Source organism: Hyla sarda, chromosome 8 (assembly GCF_029499605.1).
Source record: "Hyla sarda isolate aHylSar1 chromosome 8, aHylSar1.hap1, whole genome shotgun sequence".
Lineage (NCBI taxonomy): Eukaryota > Metazoa > Chordata > Amphibia > Anura > Hylidae > Hyla > Hyla sarda.
The window spans coordinates 17,016,784-17,041,840 of NC_079196.1; the positions used below are offsets into that span (position 1 = coordinate 17,016,784).

Sequence of the window (25,057 nt, forward strand, 5' to 3'; positions counted from 1 at the left end):
CGCTGCCCCTTCTCTCCCCCTGGCTGTCGGCGCAGCTTCTCTCTCCCTGGCTAACGGCGCCGGCACCGATAGTCAGGGGGACAGAACAGGCAGCGGCGCCAATAGCCAGGGGGTGAGAAGGGCCGACAGCAGCGCTCTAGACCCCAGGAAAGGCAGGGGGAGAGAAGCGGGCAGCGACGGCCTCTCTCCCCCTGCCTTTCCTGGGGGTGTATTGGCGTATAACACGCACACAGTGCGTGTTATACGCCGATAAATACGGTAGTTGGCAAATTTTTTATCGATTAATCGGATAAAAAAAAAAAATGCAGGATTAGGAGATCGGGGACAGCACCTGAAGAGTTAACCCATGAGCCAGAGCAACGATGAATGGACCACAGGGGCTGAAGAACCAAAGCCGGCACCAGCTCCGAAATACACTCCAGGCCGTGGTCTAACTGCTGGAGCTGGGCCGCAGGTCAGCAGCATCTTCAGGAGGCAACAGAGAGCAAGGGGAGGCGGAGGGGAACATGTGTGAGCAGGGAAAGTATTAACTATAGTTAGGTCTTTCATGTTTTAGGCCCCGCCCCCTAACTACAATTTATAATAATGGCAATAGTTATCGCCGATTCCCTTTATCAATAAAGTAGATTGAAGGTTGCGGCCCTATTTTACTTCGATACACTAAGGCTCTGTGTACGCTGTGTCTGCACACCATGTTTTGCCGAATACACCAACATACTCATGGGGCTCCATTTAAACAAAGTCCTATATAGTGTCCTTTGGTGCCAGTCAGGGTTCTTTATGTTGGGATACCCTTAGGCTGTGTGGGGAAGCTCCTATAAGGCCCCTTTCACACTACAGGTATCGTCCTGCTTTTTTACTGCCGTTATTTTACAATAACGGATGGAAAAAAAAGGATGCAACAACTGGTAATAACGGATCATAACTGATGACCATCATCCGTTATTTTTAATGGGTTTTTTCTTTAAAAAACTGATGTTGTTAATCAGTTGTCATCCGTTATTACCAGTTACATCCCTTTTTTTTTTTAAATCAGGTTCTTAACCCCTTTTTTTTTGTAAAGCTGTACTGAGCATACTCAGTACAAAAAAAAGAGATGTTAAAAAAAAAACTGACAATAACTGATGATAACAGATGGTTTTTTTTGAACATCCGGTTCCCATAGACTTTAATGTTAAATTTTAACATCCGGTTTTTTTCACCTTTTTTTTTTTTTGCCGGACCAAAAATTTGTGTATGTCTTTTGTGCCGACAAAAATACAAAGGATGTTTAAAAAAAAAAAATAAAATCACATTGACATGATTGGGTTTTTTTCCGGCCGCTTTCAGGACTTTTTGTCGGGAGTAATAACGAGGTTTTTTAACAGGATGATACCTGTAGTGTAAAAGGGGCCTAACAGAACCGCACAAAAACATACAATGTGCACTATACATTTACATACAGATGGACCTATTGTGTGATGTATGATTCTGTTTGTCTATATCAGTGTTTCCCAACCAGGGTGCCTCCAGCTGTTGCAAAACTACAACTTCCAGCATTCTGGGAGTTGTAGTTTTGCAACAGCTGGAGGCGCCCTGGTTGGGAGACAGTGGCCTAGTGGCATATGTTGGATCCTTACATTGGAAAAACTTTCTGACAAGTAACACAATGTGCACAGAGCCTTGCAGCCTTCACAAACCAGACACCCAAACTGCAATGCACACAATGCTGCTGTGGGTATACAAATAAAGGAAAGACAAAATCTGACTTAAAGGGGTACTCCAGTGGAAAACATTTTTATTTTTATTTTTTTTATTTTTTTAAATCAACTGGTGCCAGAAAGTTAAACAGATTTGTAAATGATTTCTATTAAAAAATCTTTACCCCTCCAGTACTTTTTAGCAGCTGTATGCTACAGAGGAAATTTCTTTTCTTTTTGAATTTCTTATTTGTATTGTCCACAGTGCTCTCTGCTGACACCTGATGCCCGTATCAGGAACTGTCCAGAGTAGGAGAAAAATCCCCATAGCAAACCTATGCTGCTCTGGACAGTTCCTGACACGGACAGAGGCGTCAGCAGAGAGAACTGTGGACAATACAAATAAGAAATTGAAAAAGAAAATAAATTTCCTCTGTAGCATACAGCTGCTAAAAAGTACTGGAAGGATTAAGATTTTTTAATAGAAGACATTTACAAATCTGTTTAACTTTCTGGCACCAGTTGATTTAAACATAAAAATAAAATTATGTGTTTTTTTTACCGGAGTACCCCTTTAACTAAATTGTGACGTCCGTGTAGTTGCCTGGCACCAGGAGGTCACGTGTTCAGCACCTCTGTGACACCGCCACGGTCCTACGTATCGGGATTCCCCTTGCGTGGGACGGGCTGAGCAGTCACGTGAGCCAGATCACGTGACGCCGGGGGCTCGGCGCTCAAATGGCGTCATTGCTCTCAGACGGCTGTCCAGCACGGAATGATGAATGGAGGCCCACGCCGGAACCGCAATCACCGGACAGGTGAGTAGAATTGGGAGTGTTATATAAGGTTGGGATCTTGCAAGGTATGCCACATGAGCCAGATGATGCGCTGACAGTGCGAAACATGTCGCTCTGCTTACTGGAAGCACCCGCATTGTGTGACCCCCATGTCGTCTGTTGAATAAAGCACGGAAGAAAACAACTGGTGAGTGCAGCCTCTTTCTTTCTCTCTTCTGCATTCACACCACGTTTTTGCTATACAGTTCCAGTATCCGGTTTTTGATGAAAACCGATTCCTCAAAACCTGACTAAACTGTATCAAAATGTGTGTACAAATTTCAACCCGTATACGGTTTGAAAAATTATGTCCGGTTGCATCCGTTTTTTAAGAAAAAAACGTATACGTTTTTAACTTTTCACCACATTTTGAATAAAGTTTCACTTGTTTGATTGAAATTCTAAGAAAAAAAACTGTGCAGAGTCAAAAAACCGTATGGTGAAAACCGTATGGAACTGTACGCACATACGGTTCCCATTGACTCCCATGTTTAAAAAAAAAAATGTATACGGTTTAATACAGTTTTTCACCCGGACCAAAAACAGTGGTAGACTACGGTTTTGGGTACGGGAAAAACTGACAAAACTGTACAGGATGCAAAACTGACACAACCTGATGCATCGTTTGGCATACTGTTTTCAATGGAGAGTCAATGCATACGGTTTTCAATGCGGTTCCGGACATATACAGAAAACGTATACGAGAACTGTATTGCAAAAACGTGGTGTGAATGCAGCCTTACATTGCTAAATATGTGGAAGTATTTGGGGAACAATGAGATTTAGTACATAAACTGAGCGCTCGTGTCGATTTAAAGGTTAATCCAATACAACATTACTGACATTGCTGGCCGGCTCCTAGGAGTACACAGAGGACATCTGGGAGTCGCTCTGTTGTTGAAGGCTGGTAGGTATTTTCATGACAAAATTTCCATGTACTGACTGGAAACCGGCCCAGGCAGGATAACTAACTACAACTCCCAGCATCACAAAAGGAAAGAGCCAGTACAAGTCTGACTATAGAGAGCAAATACTACAATGGAGGCAGAGTAGGGCTTCAAATAAATCTAAACAACAAGTAAAACTCCTCGAGGTGTCAGATCGCAGTGCGGTGGGGACCTTTGGGATGCCCCCTGATCTTGAGAACGGGCCTAGTCTTTGCTTCGAATGGAGCAGAGAGAAGAACAAACGCGCCACCCCCTTCCCAGCAGTCAGTCAGCCGCCCACCTAACACTTCTACCCTGTGGATAGAGGACAATTTCTAATCTTATAGATAGAAATGAGCAAGAGACCGGCGGGGGCACCTAGTGTGATACTGTATGGGTGAAGGGAAGTGGAGTGGGGGGGGAGGGGATGCAGGGTGTGTGGGCCCCTTAGGAAGTAAATTCTCAGCTCCCTGCTGTGCCGAGGTTGCAGGTGAGGTAAAACAGTCTCATGGAGAAAGGCAGGTAGTGAATGAATAAAAATGGACCTCTGTGTGGCGCTGCTGGTTCCGTGGATGGTAGTAATAAACCCAAGTCCAGAGAAGAGTAGATATAAAAGCTTGGAGGTTTACTGCAAATACATAAAACAATAAAACCAGTACATAATAAGATTACGCGTTTCGGGGGAGCCACCCCCTTCTTCAGATCAGGGATCAGAAGAAGGGGGTGGCTCCCCCGAAACGCGTAATCTTATACTGTACTGGTTTTATTGTTTTATGTACACAGAGGTCTTTTTTCGTTCATCCACTACCTGAATGTCTAATCTTGGGATTAATCCTTTGGCTATCAGAGAATAACGGGAGTTGCGAGTCATAGGGGACACTTGTTTGAGTCATTAAAGGGGTACTCCGGCCCTAGATATCTTATCCCCTATCCAAAGGATAGGGGATAATATGTCTGATCGTTGGGGACCCCGACCTTCGTTTAGAGCGTCGGGTGGAGCGACGGAGGATTATGACATAACGGCCATGCCCCCTCAATGCTAGTCTATAAGAAGGGGGCGTGACTGCGTCACGCCCCCTCCCATAGACTTGCATTGAGGGGGCGTGGCCGTGACATCACAAGCCTCCGCCCCGCCTCGCCATTCATCCGGCATGGAGCGAAGTTTGCTCCGTGCATCAGATGTCTGGGGTGCCGCAGCAGAGATCGCAGGGGTCCCGCTGCTCCTTTGGATAGTGGATAAGATGTCTAGGGGCGGAGTTCCCTTTTAAGATGAAAATGTTGGTAATGTTCAGTAGATTTTTCTTGGGGACAGTCCAATCTATGACGCTTGTTTCACTATATAATGTCACATAGGTTACCTGGGTGAGATGTTCACTTCTAGGACCCACGGCTTCAGGTTCTCATCCAACATGATATCAAAGCCGAACAATTCATGGCAGCTGTGCGGGTTCTGTACGTACATCTTCATTAAGCTGTTCACATAGGGCTCAGAACTAAAATTGAAATGTAAAATGTAATTAACTATAAATATTTACATATGGCCTAACCCCTAGAAGACACAGGCCTGAAGTGTATACCCTACACCCGCTCCTTGTCTATGAAGCGTGCTCCGGAGCGGAGCGCGCTTCACAGCCGGTTGGTGATCAGGGTGATGGCGTTAACTCTTAAATGGCAATAATGAATTGCTGATTGGCTCAGTGGAACTGATCGGGAGAGCCAGAGCGGGATCATAGGGTCCTAAGCAGCTGAGAGGACGGGCAGGAGTCTCCATCTACATCTGATCGGCCCTGCAGCTTCAGCAGCCTGCACTAATGGAGCGCCGATCACACTGACCAATGCTGTGCAATGTTCCATGTATGCAAACGAAAACCGGAGATGTTTGGGTTCATGGAGAAAAGGGACGACTTCGCTGTCGGATATCGGCTCTACTGTAGGGACGGGCTGCACTGTAGGGAGGGTGCAGCTGTGTTTGGGGAGAAGATGGCTAGAAGGGTGGAGGAGTGTTTAAACTAGGGAGGGAAGATAGTGCAGAGAAGGGGGGGGGCAAAGCTTTTCTTTTATTGCTGTCACAGCTTCAGTGCAAATACTGCTAGCGGTGGATAGACATCGGGGCTGTGAATAGGGGAGAGAGGGCGAAGTGGACGCTGCGGGGAGGTCCCCAGACCTAAGGACCTCCCCGCAGCATCCACTTCGCCCTCTCTCCCCTATTCACAGCCCCGATGTCTATCCACCGCTAGCAGTATTTGCACTGAAGCTGTGACAGCAATAAAAGAAATGCTTGAATGTGGTGAGTTGCAGCGTTTTTTCCTTCTTGTTTTTATGCCATACCGACTAAAACTTTAAGGGCCTGTTCACACTAAGGAATCCCATTAATTGCCACGCCAAGGGGGCTGGTTTAAATTCTGTAGTGTGAATGGGCCCTAAGGAAATTAAAAATTATTATTATTTATTTATTTTTTTATAAAAATTGATAAAGTTTTATGTTCATGCCTCGAGCCCAGATATGTGAGGAGAACTGGAAATGAATTTTTACTTACGCAATAATGGTCTTTATCACCATCTCTTTGATCTTCTCCCAAATTTTGTCACTGCTGAAACCCTTCTGGTTGAGGTAGCTCCACAACGCCTTCAGTGCCCTGCGGGGAAAGTTCACTTAGTATCCCAGTCCTATCATTTGTCCCTAAATGCCCAACAGTTTCATAGTAACTCAGTGTCCGTGCTTTCTGCCGCCTGCATCGGTTACATGCTGACCGCGTTTTGGGCAGCATGAAACGGGAAAGGTTCCCTTTTAAAAAAAATTTAAAAAAAAGGGCAGAAAACGTGGGAGAAGCTCAGTCTTAAGCCACAAGAATAAATATGACCTCCGGCCTGACTCACACAACACTATTTCATGTCTGTCCTAGTCACATATTTAGAAGGCCCAGAACATGAAGTAACACGTACAGTACGTGACCTCAGGACAGAGCAGTCATGTTCCCACCAGACACTTCTATCTCCTCATTATCATGATCCGTTCCATCGTATGACACCCGCACGTACCATTTATGCCCCTGACAGGCAGACTCATCCGCGTTCGCCTTGTAATCCACATTCTTCTTATTCACAGAATAGTTTGTTAAGTGCATGAATTTGTTGCTTAGGCTTTTCATGGATGACGAATACCTGGGAAAAAAAAGATAAAAAAAAAAAAAAAGTGTCATTAGATTCAATACAAACAACTGCGAAATGCGCTGAAATAGCGAATTATCTGCCGCAGCGCGCTGTCCTCACATCGGGGAACTAATCATGTGACCCGCGAGGGCTGTTCTGCTTTTCTCCCCCCCCCCCAACCAAATGAATTATCAGGCCAGCGCTGTCCCCACATCATGTCACGGCAAGCGCTCCTCTGCTCATCCTCCTATGAGTTGCGGGCCGCCGGCGCTAGAAATCTGTACTGTACTCCAAATAACGTTGCCCGGGTTGCAAAAATACACAAAAACTTTAACTCCCCTTCCGACGTTCCCCGCCTCACGGTCCCTCCACTGCGGTCCTGGGGATGGGAACATCACAGAGCCGTCAGCCTATCGCCGGCTGCAGAGATGTCCCGCCCCGGCCGCTGATAGGCTGAGCCCACTGTCATGTAAGGAGCAGGCCGGCTTCATACATGACAGTGCACTCCGCCTATCGCCAGCCGCAGCAATGTCCCGCCCCGGCTGATGATAGGCTGGCGGCTCTGTGACTTTCCCGTCCCAAGGAAAAAGCAAGAGGACTGCAGTGCAGGACAGTGAAGATGGCACCATAGCAACGGGGGAACGTTGGCAGCCTAAAGTTTATTTTGTTTAGTTTTTCAGCCTGGGAAATGTTATTTGGAGTACAGTACAGATTTCTAGCGCCGGCGGCACGCAACTCATAGGATGAGCAGAGGAGCGCTTGCAGGTGACATGATGTGGGGACAGCGCAGCTGAACATTCATTGGGGGGGGGGGGGGGGGTGTTTGAAGAGCAGTGGCGCACAGGACACATGGGGGGGGGGGGGAGAGAATACCGTTAAATACCGTGGAACCGCCATCCCTTACAAAAATACCGCAATACACATTTTTTGTTCATACCGCCTAGCTCCAGGTGTACCCTAACAATATACCACTTATTTACAGATAGGAATACTCCTATAGAAAGGGGTTGTATAGAATAAGATTGCCCCACAATGACAACTTACTACCCATTTATAGGACAGGAGACCCGTATCTGGTGAGACATCACTGATCACAAGAATTGGGTGCCCCCGAGAGCACGCACTGCAGCTCCATTCACTCTCAATAGGGACAGCCAAAGATAGCTGACAGCTTGGCTATTTTCGTCAGTCCCATAAAGTATGAATGGAGCAGTAGTCCGCATACTTGACTCCGACTCTGGTCAAACTGGAAACAAGCAACGCCCAAACTGGTGAGTGGTGAAAGTCTCGACAATCAGACACTTATATTAAATACCACTTTTAAATAGCAATTCCTATTATGGCAGATAGGATGGCTATTCTAAAAATGGTGGTATTGCCTTTACTCTTCTTGTTACCTGACATATTGGTATCCTATCAATTCCCACAACCTGCCATGAGAGATCTAAAAATACTGCCCAAGCTCGGTATGAGAGGAGGTCATACGCTCACATACACAGAGTATATACCGTCTGCCGAGCTTTTGCACCAAAGCTGCTCTCTGGAGGGTGTGAGAAATAATGGTGCCAAATAAAAAAAGAAACAAAAACTAAGACTAAGACTGAGGAACATACTTGCAGCTGGCAAATCGCACCAAGCCGTCGTTAAACAGGTAGACTCTGAGGGGGTCATACGACGTGACGTAAACATAGATCCGCAAGTCAAACTTACTGCCACTGATGAGGTAGGGTTTGTGCAAGTACCTGCGGAAAGACAAAAAAGAAATCTTACCAGGCTGTGGACTTTGGATCCCAGTTTCTCTCATCCAGAGTGCCTCCAGCAGTTGCAAGACTACAACTTCCAGCATGCCCGGACAGCCGTTGGCTGTCCGGGCATGCTGGAAGATGTAGTTTTACAACAGCGGGAGGCACACTTGTTGGGAAACACTGTAGTATCCAGTCAGGTTTCTATCTAGCCCTTTCTTAGTTACATCGGTTTCTGGTGAAAGCCAAATAGCAACCAAAATGAATTACAGCTCTGACATGGTTTTCTAAAACATTGAGATAGAGAGATAGGCAGGAGATAGGCAGGAGATAGGCATGAGATAGACAGATATGAGATAGACAGATATGAGATAGACAGATATGAGATAGACAGATATGAGATAGACAGATATGAGATAGACAGATATGAGATAGACAGATATGAGATAGACAGATATGAGATAGACAGATATGAGATAGACAGATATGAGATAGACAGATATGAGATAGACATGAGATAGATAGACATGAGATAGATAGACATGAGATAGATAGACATGAGATAGATAGACATGAGATAGATAGACATGAGATAGATAGACATGAGATAGATAGACATGAGATAGATAGACATGAGATAGATAGACATGAGATAGATAGACATGAGATAGATAGACATGAGATAGATAGACATGAGATAGATAGACATGAGATAGATAGACATGAGATAGATAGACATGAGATAGATAGATATGAGATAGATAGATATGAGATAGATAGATATGAGATAGATAGATATGAGATAGATAGATATGAGATAGATAGATATGAGATAGATAGATATGAGATAGATAGATATGAGATAGATATCAGATAGATAGATAGATAGATATTAGATAGATAGATATGAGATAGATAGATATGAGATAGATAGATATGAGATAGATAGATAGATAGATATGAGATAGATAGATATGAGATAGATAGATATGAGATAGATAGATATGAGATAGATAGATATGAGATAGATAGATATTAGATAGATAGATATGAGATAGATAGATAGATAGATAGATATGAGATAGATATCAGATAGATAGATAGATATGAGATAGATAGATATTAGATAGATAGATATGAGATATGAGATAGGTAGATATGAGATAGATATAGATAGATGAGATAGATATCAGATAGATAGATAGATATGAGATAGATAGATATTAGATAGATAGATATGAGATATGAGATAGGTAGATATGAGATAGATAGATAGATAGATGGATATGAGATAGAGAGATAGATATGAGATAGATAGATATGAGATAGATAGATAGATATGAGATAGATAGATATGAGATAGATAGATATGAGAGAGATAGATAGATGGATATGAGATAGAGAGATAGATATGAGATAGATAGATATGAGATAGATAGATATGAGAGAGATAGATAGATGGATATGAGATAGAGAGATAGATATGAGAGAGCGAGATATGAGAGAAAGGTGTGAGATGAGAGATAGATTTGGGGAATCGGATATATATCTGTATTTGGTTACATTCACACGCAGCAGATTTATGAAGTTTCTGCAGATTTATAGTCTCGTTCTGTTCTTGCAGCATTTGCACAGATGGGAATTGTAAGTACACGTATATGTGAATGTGAATATAATTTTCAAGTCATATTCAGATAAACAGGATAGTGGCAGAAAATGTCAGCAGATTTGTTGTTGTGGTTACAAAGAAGAATTCAGAAGCAATGTAATAGGACTGCTTGTAATGTATACAACAGGACAATTCCACAAATGTGCAGCACGGTGTCATCTGGCTACACCAGTCATTGATTTATATGGTTCCGGTGCCCCCCACACGACCATACACGACACGTGTGCCCACACACACGACCATACACAACACGTGTGCCCACACACACGACCATACACGACACGTGTGCCCCCACACACGACCATACACGACACTGGGGCCCCCACACACGACATGGGGGCCCCCACACACGACCATACACGACACGTGTGCCCACACACACGACCATACACGACACGGGGGCCCACACACACGACCATACACGACACTGGGGCCCCCACACACGACACGGGGGCCCCCACACACGACCATACACGACACGTGTGCCCACACACACGACCATACACGACACGGGGGCCCACACACACGACCATACACGACATGGGGGCCCACACACACACACGACACGGGGGCCCCCACACACGACCATACACGACACGGGTGCCCCCACACACGACCATACACGACACGGGTGCCCCCACACACGTCCATACATTACACCGGTGCCCCCACACGTCCATACATGACACCGGTGCCCCCACACGTCCATACATGACACCGGTGCCCCCACACGTCCATACATGACACCGGTGCCCCCACACGTCCATACATGACACCGGTGCCCACACGTCCATACATGACACCGGTGCCCACACGTCCATACATGACACGGGTGCCCACACGTCCATACATGACACGGGTGCCCACACGTCCATACATGACACGGGTGCCCACACGTCCATACATGACACGGGTGCCCACACTACTATACATGACACAGGTGCCTAAATGACCGTACCTCTGCACTAGCAGCGGTCTCCTCTTCGGAAGCTGGCTCCATTTATGTATAACCTGGATCCCCATTCCTCTGGCTGATGCAGGCTGGAAAAGAGAGACGGAGAGGGAAACATTAACATTCAGGATTCATTGTGCATCTTCAGGGTCTATTCACATGTACAGTATTCTGCGCAGGATTTCAAGCTGTGCTCAGTCAGTCATTCAGTTTACATTGAAATCTGCAGCAGAAAATCCTGCGCGTCAAATCTGCGCAGAATACTGTTCGTGTGAATAGACCATCAGCGCGCACTCTCTGTATACAGCAAAGTTTATACAGAGCCATAGACTTATCATAAAAAGCAGGGGTCTATTGGAAGCTTTACTGATGGCCTACGCTCAGCCATCACTATCCAACCGGTGGGGTGCCAACATCAGACACCCCCTGCAGATAAGGAGAACACCAGATCTATGGCGCCCATGTATGGAGACCTCCATACACTGCATAGTGGTCATGCTGGGTTACAGATCTCATTCACTTCAATAGGAGCGGAGCTGCAGTCACCAGACTTGGCCAGTCCACAATGTATAGAGCAATTTACGGCTCCGTCCACTATATAACTTCTAGCACTGTTATGTAGCACTGGTAACAATGAGAATAAAATAAGCCATCATTAGCTTGTCTGTAGCGCCAATACTGAAAAAATAAATTGCTTCGCTCGCTTCCATCGCCCTCTCCTTCTATGGTTAACAGCCAGAGCACTGACGGAACATGCGCGGTAAGACAGTGAGGGTACAGCTGCTGAAAGTAAGGACGCACTGTGTGTGCGCTGCAATACGGATGAACATAATGACCATCAGTGCCCTTACCGTCATCCATAAAAGTGGAGGAAGCAAGCGGGCAGAGGCGTTAGAGTCCGGGAAACATCAGCGCATGGGACACGCCTATTTGACTTTTCAGATGGGCAAAAAATGTGTGTTATGTCCAAACGAAAAAAAGCGGCGGACATTCAGTACATTTAACTAACCAGCGGGCGCTAGGACCGCTCAGAAATGCACTCTCATAGACGGCAATGCATTTCCTTGCGGACGCCACACAAAAAATTGATTTAACTAATCTTTCTGCGGACACCGGAATCAAAATTTCTGCGGCGGAAAAATATGGCGCCGAAATACTGCCGTGTAAACAACGCAGCAGATTCCCATTGAAATCAATAGGAATATGCTGCTGCGGAACGTCCCTGTAGAATATTCATGTGAAATTCCGCACGCACATTCTGTCGTGTGAACATACTGTCATAGTTACCAGTGTTACATAACCGTGCTAAGCAGTTATATCGCGGATATCTAGGTGAAAGATTCCCTTAAACGGGTACTCCGGTGGAAAACTTTTTTATTTTTCCTTTTTTAAATCACCTGGTGCCAGAAAGTTAAAACAGATTTGTAAATTACTTCTATTAAAAAATCTTAATCCTTCCAGTACTTATTAGCTGCTGTATGCTCCATAGAAAGTTCTTTTCTTTTTGACATTCTTTTCTACCTGACCACAGTGCTCTCTGCTGACACCTCTGTCCATTTTAGGAACTGTTCAGAGTAGGAGCAGATCCCCATAGCAAACCTCTCCTGCTACGGACAGTTCCTGACATGGACAGAGGTGTGAGCAGAGAGCACTGTGGACAGGTAGAAAGGAAATTCAAAAAGAAAAAAAACTTCCTGTGGAGCATAAAGCAGCTGATAAGTACTGGAATGATTAAGATAGAAATAGAAGCAATTTACAAATCTGTTTCATTTTCTAGCATCAGTTGATGGAGTACCCCCCCCCCCCCCCCCTTTGAGGCTCCGTAATCCTGTAATGTACAGAGCGGTGTATAAAAGACATAGGTAGAAGCCGCTGAAGGCGGCATCCACTGCCGATTCACGAAATTCATCCCGTACCGGCTTCACGATCCATTTTTGCCGCGTCCCGCCCTCCTCCCAGGCTTTTCTCAGCAGTTTGATATCTTGTGGAAGCACAAAGGACTGAGGGAAGAAGTTGAATTCTTTCCTTCCAAAGCGAGCCTGCATTTTGGACAGGTTTCTCCACAGACGGTCTTTCCTTCCGATTTGAAAGGAGCCTGGAAAATGGTTCAGCTGTTGGGACAAAGAGAGAACAAAAGGTCAGAAAATGGAAACTAAAAGACCTGAATAATTCCTTATTTTGGGGATATTTACCTTTTGGTAGTCTTTGATAGCCTTGAAGCCTGTAGACTTCATGTGATGACCCCAGCAAGCCAACCAATCGTTCTCTGCAAGTAAAGATTAATCTTAGTTAATACAGAGACAGCGGGGCTTATATAGTGCAATATCCTAAGACACAGTCATGTATACAACAGGGAATTGATGATTGTGCACTTTTCCGGTGCACAGGTGATAGGGATATTACAGCGCTGTCCACAACCAAGGTGAGTAGTTTTAAAAGTTTTTTTTATTTATTTTACATGTAACGCGTTTCAAGGACGCTCCGTCCTCTTCCTCCTGCGGAGGAAGAGGACGGAGCGACCTTGAAACGCGTTACATGTAAAATAAAAAAAACTTTTAAAACTACTCACCTTGGTTGTGGACAGCGCTGTAATATCCCTATTACCTGTGTACCGGAAAAGTGCACAATCATCAATTCACGTTCCCTATGCCTTGCCGAGGGCGGGATAAGCTGCAGACCTAGGTGGATGTCCAGGCGGGATCTCCATCACAACCCTCCGAAAGGATTACATGCATACAAGAGTGTTGTGCCTCTTTCATAGCACAACACCATCTGGTGAGTTACTCTATTGATAGGGGCTCACCTCCTTTATATATTGTCCTTCACAGTGGAGCGCTTTTCCATCCTTTCTATTTCAGCATGTATACAACAGGGAATTCCGGAGGGTCCTAGATCTGCCCTTTTAACCAAAACCATAGAATGTGTTGGCAGATTCGAGCCATTCGACCCACCTAGTCTGCCCAATGTGGTTACAAAGGGTCTTTGGAGGACCCAGCATCTAGGTTTAAGAACATGTGATTTGGATTCCAAGGGAAATGCTTAATGTAGGAAAATTGCAGAAAAATTAAACACTTTCTGCAAAGTACCCTCGAAGATAACAGTGGATCACTGAGACCTAATAGTGGGATGACCGAAGTAATCAGCTTTGTGTCTACGGAATATATATATATTTATGGTCAAGGCCTTCCAGTGCTTATGGAAACGTAAGCCTACCTAATTTAAGAGACAACCAAACATATCACCACTCACCTAAACCTGTATCCAAGGATACAAATATAAACCTACCTCACTTAACATGCGGCAGAGTTGTGCCTAGGCCACCATCGGAGGGTACACCTTTAAGAGGGCATACCCTGAATAAGACTGAAGGAAAAAATACTGAAATGAGGGAGGGATAATGGGTGGAACAGCGTGACGTTCGACGTGCCCCCTGAACCTGCACGTGAACGTATTTATACCACCCAGGCCCCTCCCATAAATTCAGGTATGTAACCAACCTTCAACTTATTGTCAAGGCCTTCCAGTGCGTATGGAAACGTAAGCCTACCTAATTTAACAGACAACCAAACATATCACCACTCACCTAAACCTGTATCCAAGGATACAAATATAAACCTACCTCACCTAACATGCCTGTGCCCAAGCCGCCGTCGGAGGTTACACCTTTAAGAGGGCAAAAACAGCAAACATAGGGTAGTAATATGTTATATATCCGTTATGCAAGTTAAGAGCATCAGCTGCCAACCCAGTACTCAGGCCATGGTCCGCAACCTCCCAGAGAATTTCCAGCAGTACTCATGACCCCCTCACCATTGCATTTACCTCGCCAGCTGCCATTGCTACCCCCTAAACACCACGTACCTGTCCCCACATAACTTGCCAGATAAACTGAAAGACAGGCTCCCTACCTCGCGGTACTTCATGAACCAACTCTCCAAACATCGTATGCTGCTTCTATAAATATTGGCCAAAACCTGGCAAACCGTAGAGGAAAATAATGGTAAGGAACCCAATCGTTATAGGACATTGAACCTTACCGGAGTACACTACCTACAGAGAAACAGAACATTCCTTGAACCATGTCCCGCGTGTGAATAGGTCACCTGCCGATGAGAACATTGGTGACAAACATGACAGTCATGTCCTGAAAACGTGTCAGAACATATGACTATGCAGTGCATCCCACCTGAAAGCGTGACAGGCATAACAGGTATACAACTGCCTATGTGTATTGATGTCATTGCTCTGAAAACGTGTCAGCAACAACAACCAAGGGGTACATCCCACCTGAGAATCATGTCAGGCATGCCAAGTATGAACCCCTTATGTGTCCTGTTGCTATTGCTCTGGAAAACCTGCAGCCAGAGCAGGTGAATGAGGAGGCCGGGACCAAAAAAAAACGATCCCGGGGGAAAAGAAGCGAACTCGATTCGGTTACCGTCGTAGATGACGTCCCGAACCCAGGAGTCCTGGACTTGCTCCAACCAGATGTCCCGAAAAAGAAGTAAGCGACCGCCCACCCGAGACGGAGTCCCGGGTGGGGGCGCCCCTTCAGATCGAGGAAGGTTTGCGGGTTCCCGATTTGGCAGGAAATCGGTTGGAACGACTATCCTGCTTCCATGAGGGGCGAAGTTTGAAGGACGGCCCTGTCTACCCTGCGAGGGACTCGATTTATCCTGGCGCCCAGGGAGCGAAAGGACTGAAAGGAGGTTGACTTACTAAAACCCCCACGAGCCGCAGGGAAGCAAAGAATTTTTACCGCCCGTAGCCTCGGAAATGATGTCGTCTAGCAGTTTCCCAAAAAGGCGACCGCCAGTAAAGGCCATTTCCGTCAGAGATTTCTTGGAAGCCGAATCAGCGTTTCAAGCTTTGAGTCACATAGACATAGAGCGACGAATGGCGACTAGATTGCCAGACGCGACAGCCGCAGCGAGCAGACTCTGATGAAACCTGGCATAAATATTCACCTGCGTTTGAAACCTGACGAGCAATCTCAGCCAGATCATCCGGGGAGGCCCCGGACAACAGCCCTTGACAAAGCTGAGAAGCCCACACCGATAAGGCCTTCGCGACCCAGGTTGAAGAGAAGGCTGGGAGCAGGGAGGATCCCACTGCCTCAAACGTGTATTTGGCCAAATTCTTGACCCGTTTGTCCGCGGGATCCTTAAAGGAAGAGTCATCCGCCAACGGTAGAGTGGTGGATTTGGATAAACAGGAGACTGGGGGGTCCACAGATGGTGGAATGGTCCATTTAGAGAAGATCCTGAGGGAATGGACACAGAGTCTTTAACCGTTTAGTGCCTTGGAAGCGCTTCTCCGGCAGCTTACAGGCGGTCTCCAGAAGTTCATCAAACTCCTTATGAGGATGGAAAACCTTGGGAGAGCGATGAGTACGTGTAAAGGAAACTTCAGGAGCAGGGTCCGAAGGTCCAGAGTTCTAGATGGAAGGTGTCCCTGATTGCAGACACCAAGCTGTCCACCAAGTCAGACATGGATGACAGCTCTTCAGAATCCGAATGCGGAGTCGGGTCTGAGTCCGCTAGTTCACCCGGAGATCGGGAACGGTGAGTGGAGGCTCCCGATCTAGGTGACCGGGTTCTGGAAGGGCGGTTCGGGGAACGAGAACGGCCCCTAGGAGAGCGGTCGCGAGACCGGGAACGCTGCCTAGGAGCAGGAGACCTGGTGCGCGAGCGGCGCCTGTTTTCAGGAGAGGAGTCAGGATAAAAGACCCATGGGCGCTTGTGGGAGCGTCGACGGTCTGAAGACGCCGAACTTGTTTCCCGAGGGGGACACAAGGAAGACTGCCTTAAGGCCGTAGCTACCTCCTTGGAAACCTGTGTCAAGTCTGAGATGGTTTGGGAGAGGGAAGACACCCAAACCGGGGCAGGGTCAGGGACCACAGACACTGAAGGGCCATCTTGGGCAGGGGGAGTAGGGTGTGAGGAAGAGCAGGCAGAACAAGTGGGTTCAGCCGAACCCCCCGAAAATTTAACCTTACACCCTGTACAAGCTTAGTAAGTGACCGCTAACTAGTGACAGTAGAAAACTGGAACAAGCTCACCCAGGTTCCTGACTGACATCCCTGCAGCTTCAGGAATACAGGACAGCCGGCTGAATAAGCAGAGATGCCGCGGCCGAGAAGGAAGACCCACAGGAGCAGAGTGCAGCAGCATCTGTGAAGATGGCAGTGCTGGACCCGGAGCGGAGTCACGTGATCCCGAAAGGGAGGAGTTACGGCGCGCTAGCACGGAAGAGGCTGAGAAAAGCCTGGCGTGCCCGCGCTGCCGCCGGATAGGCTGAACATTCCCTCCCCGTGCGAGCGCTGCGGTCGTTGGACGCGCAGAGAGCGCGAATAAGTGGACGGAGCTACTAGTGGCCGGGACCAGGCCAAAGCCGCGGACTAAAGTAGCGGCCTGGCTCCCGGCCGAACATGCTGCCCTGATGCCTGTGAAGCCGGCAGCCGTCTCCCACTGCAAGGACGGCTGCCGGAGATAATAATAGCCGAGACCGCCCGCGGACTGAAAAGGCGTGTAGGTCCCAGACCGGACGGCCGCAAATGTCGTCCGGAGAAGCCGGCAGCTGCCTCACCGTGTGTGGGGACGGCTGTTGGTATAAAAGTAAGCCGCAGTTGCGGCCAGTTCCCCCCAAGAATGCCCCTTCCTCACAATAAATGCCCCTCCAACCCTGAAATAAAGATTATTCCTATGATTAACCCTTGAGGGCCTTAGGTTAGGCGATTCCCATGATTAACCCCTGAGAGGCCTTAGGTTAGGTGAAGTTGGGTGGGTGAGCGGGGTACCGGGGAATATACTCATCTGACTATGGAGGTATACTTACCTCCCTAGAAGTCCGTTCCCCAGAAGTCTTCACCAGACTAAGCCTTCTGCATCATGCCAGGCTTCTTTAAGCGGGGCGAGCAGAGGCAATAGGCGACTCGGACCCAAGGTACAAACCGGATGCTGGCCGGTGGTGAGGAAGGGTTAACGGACCATACTCTATGGAACCGTGCCCTTCAGTCGCATGTGGAGAAACAGGCAGCGCCATGCTCCTGTCGCCCCTACCTAGAAAAAACAAAAAGAAAAAATCTAAACACTAACTTTAAAAAAATAACAAAATAGACAAGGCCTGGAGCAATCCAGGCCCGTGTTGCCTCCTATGACACTAAGCTAAAACTGAGTGTCTCTAAGGCAGTAGGTGGGGTATACCCTACTGGGAGGGGCCGACTTCTTTTTATGTATCCCTAGTGTCAGCAAGATATGTGTTCCTGTGCCCCCCAATGGAGCTGAATGAGAAATTACCATAACACTGTGGCTAGCTTTTTGTGAACTGGGTATTTTCTGTTGGATTTCGTTCTCACTCTACACATCCCATAGTTCCATGCTTGTAAGTGTGAGGTCACTTTCCTCCCTCCCACACATCAGCCATCCCACCCATTGAAACACAAATGAGCTGCATCCATTCAAAAGACCAGTGTTTTCTATCCAGAGTGCCTACAGATGTTGCAAAACGATCTGTCTCCCACTCAGCGGTCGCTCCACCCATTGAACCCACCCACCCACTGCAACTTGGAAAAACCCAAGACCTGAGTAATTTTGTATGCTGTTAAAAATAAATTTTGGGGCGAAAATCACTAAAGAATTGTGAGAAAACCGTCACACACAGGTACAGACACTATATTGTGAAATACACTAACTTTACACCCCTTGTAGCATAGTCAAATCAAATAAAAATTCCTGGAATACCCCTTGGATTTAAAGGGAATGTATTGCCTGGGGTTATTTTTTTCACTGATTAAAGCGACAAGATGTTATTCTCTGAAAGAAAAAAAAAATTTTTTTAAAAATTTTATATATATATATATATATATATATATATATATATATATATATATATATATATATATATATATATATATATATATATATATATATATATATATATATATATATATATCTTTTTTTACATTTTTTTTTTTTTTTTATGATCTCTTATACATTATTATGGGGGCAGCATCTTGCCTGACCTGTTTTTAACAGCATTTAGAGATATGCTTTACAGGAAGCCACATGGACATTGAAAGCAATAGAGAGGAGCTATGCCAATCACATAAATGGATAAGGTGTCTGGGCATGCTCTGCGACCTTTTCAAAGGTCATGCCACAGGGAGGGGAGGCTCAGCTGGAAGCTTCTGATATCCTGTATCCCTCTTATCTATACACTATACGCTGAGCTATTCCAGCTAAGAATAGACCATCAATTTTAAAAACCCAAATAACCCCTTTAGGGTATATTCACACATACAGTATCTTGTGCATATTTGATGCACAGGATTTTAAAAGTAGCAGATTTGAAGCTGTCAAGCAGAGCAAAGAAAGATACAGTAGACGGCACTCACCATGCAGGGGTATGCTTTATTCTCATCAGACGAGCATGTCACGGGTGGCAGGCGGAGGACGAGCGGTTTGTGCGTCTGACGCACTTACTCTAGCCGGAATGTGTTCAGTCATTTAGTTTACATTGAGCTCTGCAGCATAAAATCTGCATCTTCAAATCCTGGGCATAAAATATGTGCAGGATGTATGTATGTGTGAATACACCCCAACGAAGGGTCATATGTGCAGTATTTAGCTACTACGTATTTTCCTACCCAACCAAGTCAATGGGTAGCAAAATCAACTACATATTTTGCTTCCCATTGACTTCAAGGGGTAAGAAAATATGCAGCAGCAAAATACAGCACATGTCACCTTAATCTTAAAGGGGTACTCCACTGGAAAACATTTTCTTTTAAATCATGTGGTGCCAAAAAGTTAAACCAATTTGTAAATTACTTCTATTAAAAAATCTTAACCCTTCCAGTACTTAGCTGCTGTATGATCCACGTGAAGTTCTTTTCTTTTTGAATTTCCTTTCTGTCTGACCACAGTGCTCTCTGCTGACACCTCTGTCCATGTCAGGAACTGTCCAGAGCAGGAGAGTTTTGCTATGGGGATTTGCTGCAACTCTGGACAGTTCCTAAAATGGACAGCAGAGGTGTCAGCAGAGAGAAAGGAAATTCTAAAAGAAAAGAACTTCCTCTGTAGCATACAGCAGCTGATAAGTATGGGGAGGATTAAGATTTTTAAATAGAAGTAATTTACAAATCTGTTTAACTTTCTCGCACCAGTTGATTTAAAAGGGGTACTCCGCTGCCCTGTGTCGGAAGCTCTGCTCCCCAGCGTCCGGAAGTTTATTGTTCCGGATGCTGTGTGCGGGCTTCCGTGTTCAGGGCTGCCCCTCGTGATGTCACGCCCTCCCCCTTCGTGATGTCACGCCCGCCCCCTCAACGAAAGTCTATAGCAAGGGGGCGTGACAGCCATCTTCGCATAGACTTTCGCTGAGGGGGCGGGCGTGACGTCAGGAGGGGCAGCCCTGAACACAGAAGCCCGCACACAGCGTCCGGAAAAATAAACTTCCGGACGCTGGGGAGCAGAGCTTCCGACACAGGGCAGCGGAGTACCCCTTTAAAAAGAAAATGTTTTCCAGTGGAGTACCTCTTTAATGAAAATATTTATATTAGTCCTGATCACCAGACATCAGGTAGGAGGTTACTTACTTTTGGTGATCCGGAAGTGAGACCTTGCTATGGTCTGTTTTACTATATTTGGGGTCACTGTGCTCATCTTCCACTTCAACAGTTTTCTTTGTGCCCAAGGCAATAGCTCCACTAGAAACACCAAGATAAAACAACGAAGATATAAAAGCATTAACGATAAGCAGAATAACCTGGAGATAAAATCACACGTCATTTCTGCTGAAGATCCTAATCCCACTGCAGCATAAAAGGAAGTTTACGGTCTTTAGGGGGTTGGTTGAGGGAAGAATATAGGATAGAAAGAGAACCAGAGTGTAAATAGCTTCATAGGAGGAGGTGTCTACAAGAGAATTTGGGGGAGCAAGGAGACGGAGAAAAGAATCGAAAGGACTCCCGAGGAAATCTAGAGGTAAACATGGCAGGTGACAAGCCTGCGTTATCGCCCACTAAGAAGTCAGATGGTTAGAAAGCCACCAGGAAAAGTTAGGCTGCATTCACACCACGTTTTTGCAATACAGTTCCCGTATCAGGTTTTTGATGAAAAAGAGATTTCTCAAAGCCTGAATAAACTGTATCAAAATGTGTGTACAAATGAATAAAGTTTACCTTGTGTGATTGAAATTCGAAGAAAAAAAACGGTGCAAAGTAAAAAAACGTATGGTGCTAACCGGATGGAACCGTACGCACATACGGTTCTGTGCGGTTCCCATTGACTCCCAGGTTTAAAAAAAAAAAAAAACAAAAAAAAAAAAAAACAAAAAAAAAAAAACACATATGCGTTGCAATACGGTTTTTCACCCGGACCAAAAACAGGCTACGGTTTTGGGTACGGGAAAAAAAAAAAAACTGACAAAGCCTTACAAGACGCAAAATGGATGTAAAAGGAAGTTTCCAATGGAGAGTCCATGCATATGGTTTTCAATATGGTTCTGTACGGTTTTCACATTGAAAATGTATACGGGAACTGTACTGGAAAAACGTGGTGTGAATGCAGCCTTAGGCTATGGTTTTGGGGGGGGGGAAAAATAAAAAAAAATCAAGAAAATTAGGGACCGATAAGCCACCAATTGTCTTATGGTAATACATAATAGAGCGGGGTATACGGGGGCGTAGGCCTCGCCAGATTAATCTAAATACATCCGATTTTGTGCTTTTTTTTTTATACAGTATTTTACCTTTTTCATCCTGAGTGGCAAAATAAATAGTAGGGGTTGTGTTTGGGAACAGGCTCGGGGTGAGGGCTGGTCTGAGAATTAAATCCACATCTGATTGAGCGAGGTCCATATTGGCAACACATTGTCTAGAAGGGAGCAGATGCATATAAAGGGTTAAAAGACATGGTTTTCCACTCACATGATACTAGATTAGCATTTCCCAACTAGGGTGCCTCCAGCTATGGCCAAACTACAACTCCCAGCAAGCCCGGACAGCCTTCGGCTGTCCGGGCATGCTGGGAGTTGTACTTTGGCCACAGCTGGAGGCACCCTAGTTGGGAAACCCTGCACTAGACAAAGAAAGAAAAAACATGTAAGGTCAGAAAGGCTCGTATATGGACTCAAATGTACGGTCTGCTCCATTATCCAGTTCAGTTAAAACAGCGTCTACGGGCCAAACTAAGGCGACTAGGCGACTCATCTCAGGCCAATAAAAAAAAAAGAAGAAAAAATGGCGCCTGTCGCTGTCCGGCAGTACATATCTCCATCCTGTTCTCAGAAGGATGCCAACAGGTACCTGTGACAGTAGACTAAAGGATAGGGGATAAGATGTCTGATCGAGGGGGTCGCGCCGCTGGGGACCCCTGCGATCTCAACTGCGGCCCCCCAGACATCCGTTGCGCAAAGCGAACTTCGCTCCGTGCCGGATGACTGGTGATGCGGGGCGGAGGCTCGTGACGTCAAGACCATGTCCCGCTCATGCCATCACGGCCACGCCCCCTCAATCCAAGTATATGGGAGGGGGCGCGGGGGTCCCCATCTCGGCTGTGGCACCCCAGACATCCGGTGCACAGAGCGAACTTCGCTCCGTGCAGGATGACCGGCGATGCGGAGGCTCACAACCACGCCCCCTCAATGCAAGTCTATGAGAGGGGGCGTGACGTCACGAGACTCCGGAACTGCACCTGACGCTCTAAACGAACGCTGGGTGCAGCAGGGAGATCCCCGGGATCAGACATCTTATCCCCTTATCCTTTGGAAAGGGAATAAGATGTCTAGAAGCGGAGTACCCCTTTAAGGTTGTACCTCCCCACACACACATATTTGCAGTAGGTTCCTGAAGGGGGAACATGAATTCGAGCTGCTGTGACACTGGCTGCTCAGCACTTTACGGGGTGGTGTAGAAATACAATATTTGCATCAACGTCTAATGGTTCCCATCGTAGTAAATAAATCTCCATCTCAGGTCATATAGGAGGGTCCTTTAAGGGGAGAAAAGCAAGGAATAAAAACACAGTCCAAAAACATACCTGGATGGATCAGCCAATGGTGTAGTGGATGAGGACGCTGGGACAGCAGCAGGATCTGAAGAATATAGAAAATAGATAAGATTTTGCACTCTCCAAGTCTGACTGCATCATTCCACTTGATATAAGTGTCATGAATAGGCAAAGACAAACCTTCCTCATCCTCCTCTTCCTCTTGGGTGTCATCCAAGCCTTCAGGAAGCTCCTCATCAGCAGCATCCAGCTCGGAGTTTGGCACAGTAATACTAAGGTGGAGAAAAGATTGACAAAAGGTATGACCAAGCAAATCCTTCCTGAAGGCGGCGGTCCCCAACCTGTAGCTGAAGAACTACAACCACTGAACCACACGAGGGAGAACACTGCTCTTAACCCCTTAAGGACGCAGCCCATTTGGGCCTTAAGGACTCAGACAATTTTATTTTTACGTTTTCGTTTTTTCCTCCTCGCCTTCAAAAAAAATCATAACTTTTATATTTTCATCCGCAGACTAGTATGATGGCTTGTTTTTTGCGCGACCAGTTGTCCGTTGTAATGACATCATTTACTTTACCATAAAGTGTATGGCGCAACCAAAAAAAATATTATATATTTGTGTGGGGAAATTAAAAAGAAAACCGAAATTTTGAAAATTTTGGAAGGTTTCGTTTTCACGCCGTACAATTTACGGTAAAAATGACATTGTTCTTTATTCTTTGGGATAACACACTTTTCTATTACTGTTGCGCTAAAAAAAAATAAAAAAATAAAAATCGCAAACTGTTTAACCAGATTAGTACGTTTAAAATCCCCCTATTTTGAAGACCTATAACTTTTTCATTTTTCCGTATAAGCAGCGGTATGAGGGCTCATTTCTTGCGCCATGATCTGTACTTTTTATTGATACCATATTTGCCTATATAAAACTTTTAATACTTTTTTTTTTTTTTTTTTTTTAGAGATGAGCGAATTTACAGTAAATTCAGTTCGTCACGAACTTCTCGGCTTGGCAGTTGATGACTTTTCCTGCATAAATTAGTTCAGCTTTCAGGTGCTCCCGTGGGCTGGAAAAGGTGGATACAGTCTTAGGAGACTCTTTCCTAGGACTGTATCCACCTTTTCCAGCCCACCGGAGCACCTGAAGGCTGAACTAATTTACGCAGGAAAAGTCATCAACTGCCGAGCCGAGAAGTTCGTGACGAATCGAATTTACTGTAAGTTCGCTCATCTCTACTTTTTTTATTAATTTTTTTGGGAATAAAATGTTATTAAAAAAAAAAAAAAAAGCAGCTATTTTGGATTTTTTTTTACGTTTACGCCGTTCAGCGTAAATAGCGTAAATAGGGGACTATTTATAGCAATCATTCGATTGCTAATAGCCTAATACTGTTGAGTGCTATACATAGGACACAGCACTGATCAGTATTATCGTTCAGAGCAGAAGATCCCGGGAGACGGCCGGAGCAAGATGAGGGCAATCCAATCATCCATTTTAGTGACCACAGCGCTGCAGATGACGTGAACAATACTAAGGGGTTAATGGATATCCACGCGATCGCGGATGTCCGCCATTACAGGCAGGTCCCTGGCTGCTATCAGCAGCCGAGACCTGCCACATATGACGCGAGCATCGCTCCAATGCTCGCGGTTATGCATAGGACGTAAATGTACGTCCTGGTGCGTTAAGTACCAGCTCACCAGGACGTACATTTACGTCCTGCGTCCTTAACCCCTTAAGGACGTAGGACGTAAATGTACGTCCTGGTGCTGTGGTACTTAACGCACCAGGACATACACTTACGTCCTGTGCATAACCGCGGGCATCGGAGCGATGCCCGTGTCATACGTGGCTGATCCCGGCTGCTGATCGCAGCCAGGGACCCGCCGGCAATGGCCGACGCCCGCGATCAATACAGATCCCGGCATCTGCGGCTGTGCGCAATTTCAATGAATGATCGGATCATCCGCAGCGCTGCTGCGGGGATCCGATCATTCAAAACGCCGCACGGAGGTCCCCTTTCCTTCCTGCTTCAGGCTCCCAGCGTCTCCTGCTCTGGTCTGTGATCGAGCAGACCAGAGCAGGAGATGACCG

At 45.9% G+C, this 25,057-nt stretch overlaps 1 protein-coding gene across 3 annotated transcripts in view; it reads right to left on the reverse strand.

Annotated features, from left to right (window-relative positions):
* TTLL4 (tubulin tyrosine ligase like 4) overlaps window positions 1-25,057 on the reverse strand; it is a 62,535-nt gene that overhangs the window by 10,721 nt on the left and 26,757 nt on the right. For all 3 annotated transcript variants that reach the window (XM_056536845.1, XM_056536846.1, XM_056536848.1), the window contains exons 3-13: window positions 23,143-23,234; window positions 22,993-23,047; window positions 21,704-21,828; window positions 20,550-20,660; window positions 13,147-13,220; window positions 12,871-13,065; window positions 10,961-11,043; window positions 8,205-8,333; window positions 6,481-6,603; window positions 5,979-6,077; window positions 4,800-4,934 (exon numbers count right to left, since the gene is read on the reverse strand). In XM_056536845.1, the coding sequence (XP_056392820.1) occupies window positions 4,800-4,934; window positions 5,979-6,077; window positions 6,481-6,603; window positions 8,205-8,333; window positions 10,961-11,043; window positions 12,871-13,065; window positions 13,147-13,220; window positions 20,550-20,660; window positions 21,704-21,828; window positions 22,993-23,047; window positions 23,143-23,234 (1,221 nt within the window). The remainder of the gene's footprint in view (window positions 1-4,799; window positions 4,935-5,978; window positions 6,078-6,480; window positions 6,604-8,204; window positions 8,334-10,960; window positions 11,044-12,870; window positions 13,066-13,146; window positions 13,221-20,549; window positions 20,661-21,703; window positions 21,829-22,992; window positions 23,048-23,142; window positions 23,235-25,057) is intronic.